This window comes from Pygocentrus nattereri, chromosome 15 (genome assembly GCF_015220715.1).
Source record: "Pygocentrus nattereri isolate fPygNat1 chromosome 15, fPygNat1.pri, whole genome shotgun sequence".
Taxonomy (NCBI): domain Eukaryota; kingdom Metazoa; phylum Chordata; class Actinopteri; order Characiformes; family Serrasalmidae; genus Pygocentrus; species Pygocentrus nattereri.
In genome coordinates this window covers 40,405,958-40,408,457 of record NC_051225.1, presented here as the reverse complement: position 1 = coordinate 40,408,457, position 2,500 = coordinate 40,405,958, and the positions used below count along the sequence as shown (strand labels likewise).

The 2,500-nt window shown below is 38.5% G+C and overlaps 1 protein-coding gene across 1 annotated transcript in view; it reads left to right on the top strand.

Annotated features, from left to right (window-relative positions):
• mpped2a (metallophosphoesterase domain containing 2a) overlaps positions 1 to 2,500 on the top strand; it is a 67,432-nt gene that overhangs the window by 3,035 nt on the left and 61,897 nt on the right. The window contains exon 2 of the mRNA XM_017688099.2: positions 471 to 708. Within this exon, the coding sequence (XP_017543588.1) occupies positions 581 to 708 (128 nt within the window). The 5' untranslated portion in view covers positions 471 to 580. The remainder of the gene's footprint in view (positions 1 to 470; positions 709 to 2,500) is intronic.

The window sequence follows — 2,500 nt, the reverse complement described above, 5'->3', positions numbered from 1 at the left end:
AATATTTGCATGTGTTTTGATTTGTTTGAGTTTTGAGATTAGTACATGAATTTTGTAATTTGTCGTAAAACTCAGGAAAGGTTTCATTCTTTATGAACAGAATTCAATTAAATATAGGTCAATACATGAATGCATAAACGTCAGGGTTAGAAATAATTGCTTCATTAAAGATATTTATTTTTCCAAAATGATTATTTTAATTACAGGATATTTTTCTGGTGTACCTAATTAATATTATTATACTTGACTTAATTACAATGTAAGGACATCAAGACATCTTGCAGATTCTCTGTGAGGTTTAGTTGTTCACTTTAAATTTGGGGTTCTAGATGTTTTGACAGTTTTATTTACTTTTTTACTCTTAATTCAATGTATTAATTACTTAATTGGTCCCCGTTCATTTGCTTTTTAACGTTTTTCCTCTTTCCTTTGTTCATTAACACTTTTCTCCTGTTCCTTTTCCTGTGCAGGTTCTCGTTGTGGGTTCTGTTTGGGTTCTCGCGGCCGTTCTGAAGGATGCCGGGTGTGTGCCCGGCTCCAGCGCGCTGGTGAAGTTTCTTGTGTGTGATTTGGAGTAAGGATGGCCCACAGGATGCCGACGCAGGGCAAAGTGACCATCACGGTGGATGAGTACAGCTCCAACCCCACGCAGGCCTTCACCCACTACAACATCAACCAGAGCCGCTTCCAGCCGCCGCATGTCCACATGTGAGTAACCCGAGAGGAGCCGAGTGTCCTGTCTGTGTTAGAGCTGTGCGATATTTGGTTGTTGTGATGCTGCCATTCACATTGCGGATATGCAGAAATATGCAAATGAGCCGTGTGCTGCAGTAAAAAGGACGACATTGAGCTTATTTGATTGAAATGTGTGATGTTTGAAGCCTCGAGGCTCCATTAGATATGCAGCTGGTAATGAAACACGCTCGGGGGTTACAGATACCTGATCAATAATCAGTGACATCACTGATTATTAGAACACTGCAGGAGAGAAACACTGTACATTTTTATTTACTGTATTTACTGCTGCTGTTTACATTCAGCTCTAACTGGATGTTTAGTAAACATGCTTTTTGGCGGTTTTTGTTTATGTTCAGTTTTACGTTATTTTTATAGTATATTAAATATATCAGTACAGTTATTGCCAAAGCAGGCAGGAGTGGGAGGTAAACCAATGTAGAAGTGAACCCTGTGTGTGTGTGTGTGTGTGTGTGTGTGTGTGTGTGTGTATCTATATTGCTGTATTAATCAGGGGAGCCTGACTGTTGGACTGAAACAACTGTTTATTTGTAGGTTTAGTTGTAGTGTGGTTAACGTAAATTAGCAAGCTTGGAATGAAAGCTGCCGTTAAACACAGAAAATATTGAAATATTATTTTAGAGACACACATAAAGCAGAACTGGAACTGAGGATGAGCGAGGAGATAAAACAGAGTAAGAGATCTGAACTAAAGAACTTATAGAGTGTGTGTATTTATATATATAGTATATATAGTATTTATTTCCTAATAGTATCAATTATAATAATTGCAGAACAACCCAGTAATCATGATAAAATTCCTTGTTATTATTACTGTTAAATATTATTTCTGCTATTACTACTATTATTATTGCTTTAATTGTTTTTGCTCAGAGGGGTTTAATGTAAAAGCCTACAGTTCAGTATTCAGCGCTGTAGAAATAATCACAGGTTTTTATGCTTGGAGTTTGTGTTGTGTTGTCTTTTTTTGTAGCTGATGTGTAAATCCAGTAGATGCTGTCTGACCCCGTGTGTAAACATCACCGACGTCCTGTGGTGAAATTACACCACCGTGCGAAACTGATCTCATCTCAGGACTCAAGACTCTGCAGCTCTCTCTGAATGTCTATACCAGTAATTAAAGAGTAAATAAACTGTATTAAAGAGTAAATAGCGTTTGTTTTTTCAGGGTTTAGTTGTGGAAAATGTAGTGAGGCGTGTCCGACACACAGCTGGTCAGCGGATCTTCAGGCGGAGTGGACCTGTAGGACAGTGCATCACTGCGTGTGTTTGCAGACTAGGAGCCAGACCGGGAGCTGAAAGGCGAAGCTAAACATGGTTCAGTTACTCCGTTCACTCCTATATAGAAAATGGATCTTCTTGTGGTGCAAAAAACTCAAACACTGAATTGTGTGTTTGTTCTGTTTTTCATGTGGAGTGAGATAAAAATCATAAATCATGAGCAAAAATCATAATCACTGTTATTTTGGTCAATATTGAGATCAGGATTAATTAACGCAATCACTGGAAACGTCATAATGCAGTTATTGAAGTTTTTAAGCCTTTTTAACACACACACACACACAGATTTTCTAAGCCGCTACTCCCTCAGGGTCGCGGGGGCGGGGGGGGTTCTGGAGCCCATCCCAGGTCGCCAGTCCATCACATAACAGTGAAGTTAAAAATAACTGTAAATAGGATAAATAAAGTAAATCATATCATGCGCTCTTTAAATGTTTCTTCAGTGGTTTTAGTGAAGAAAACG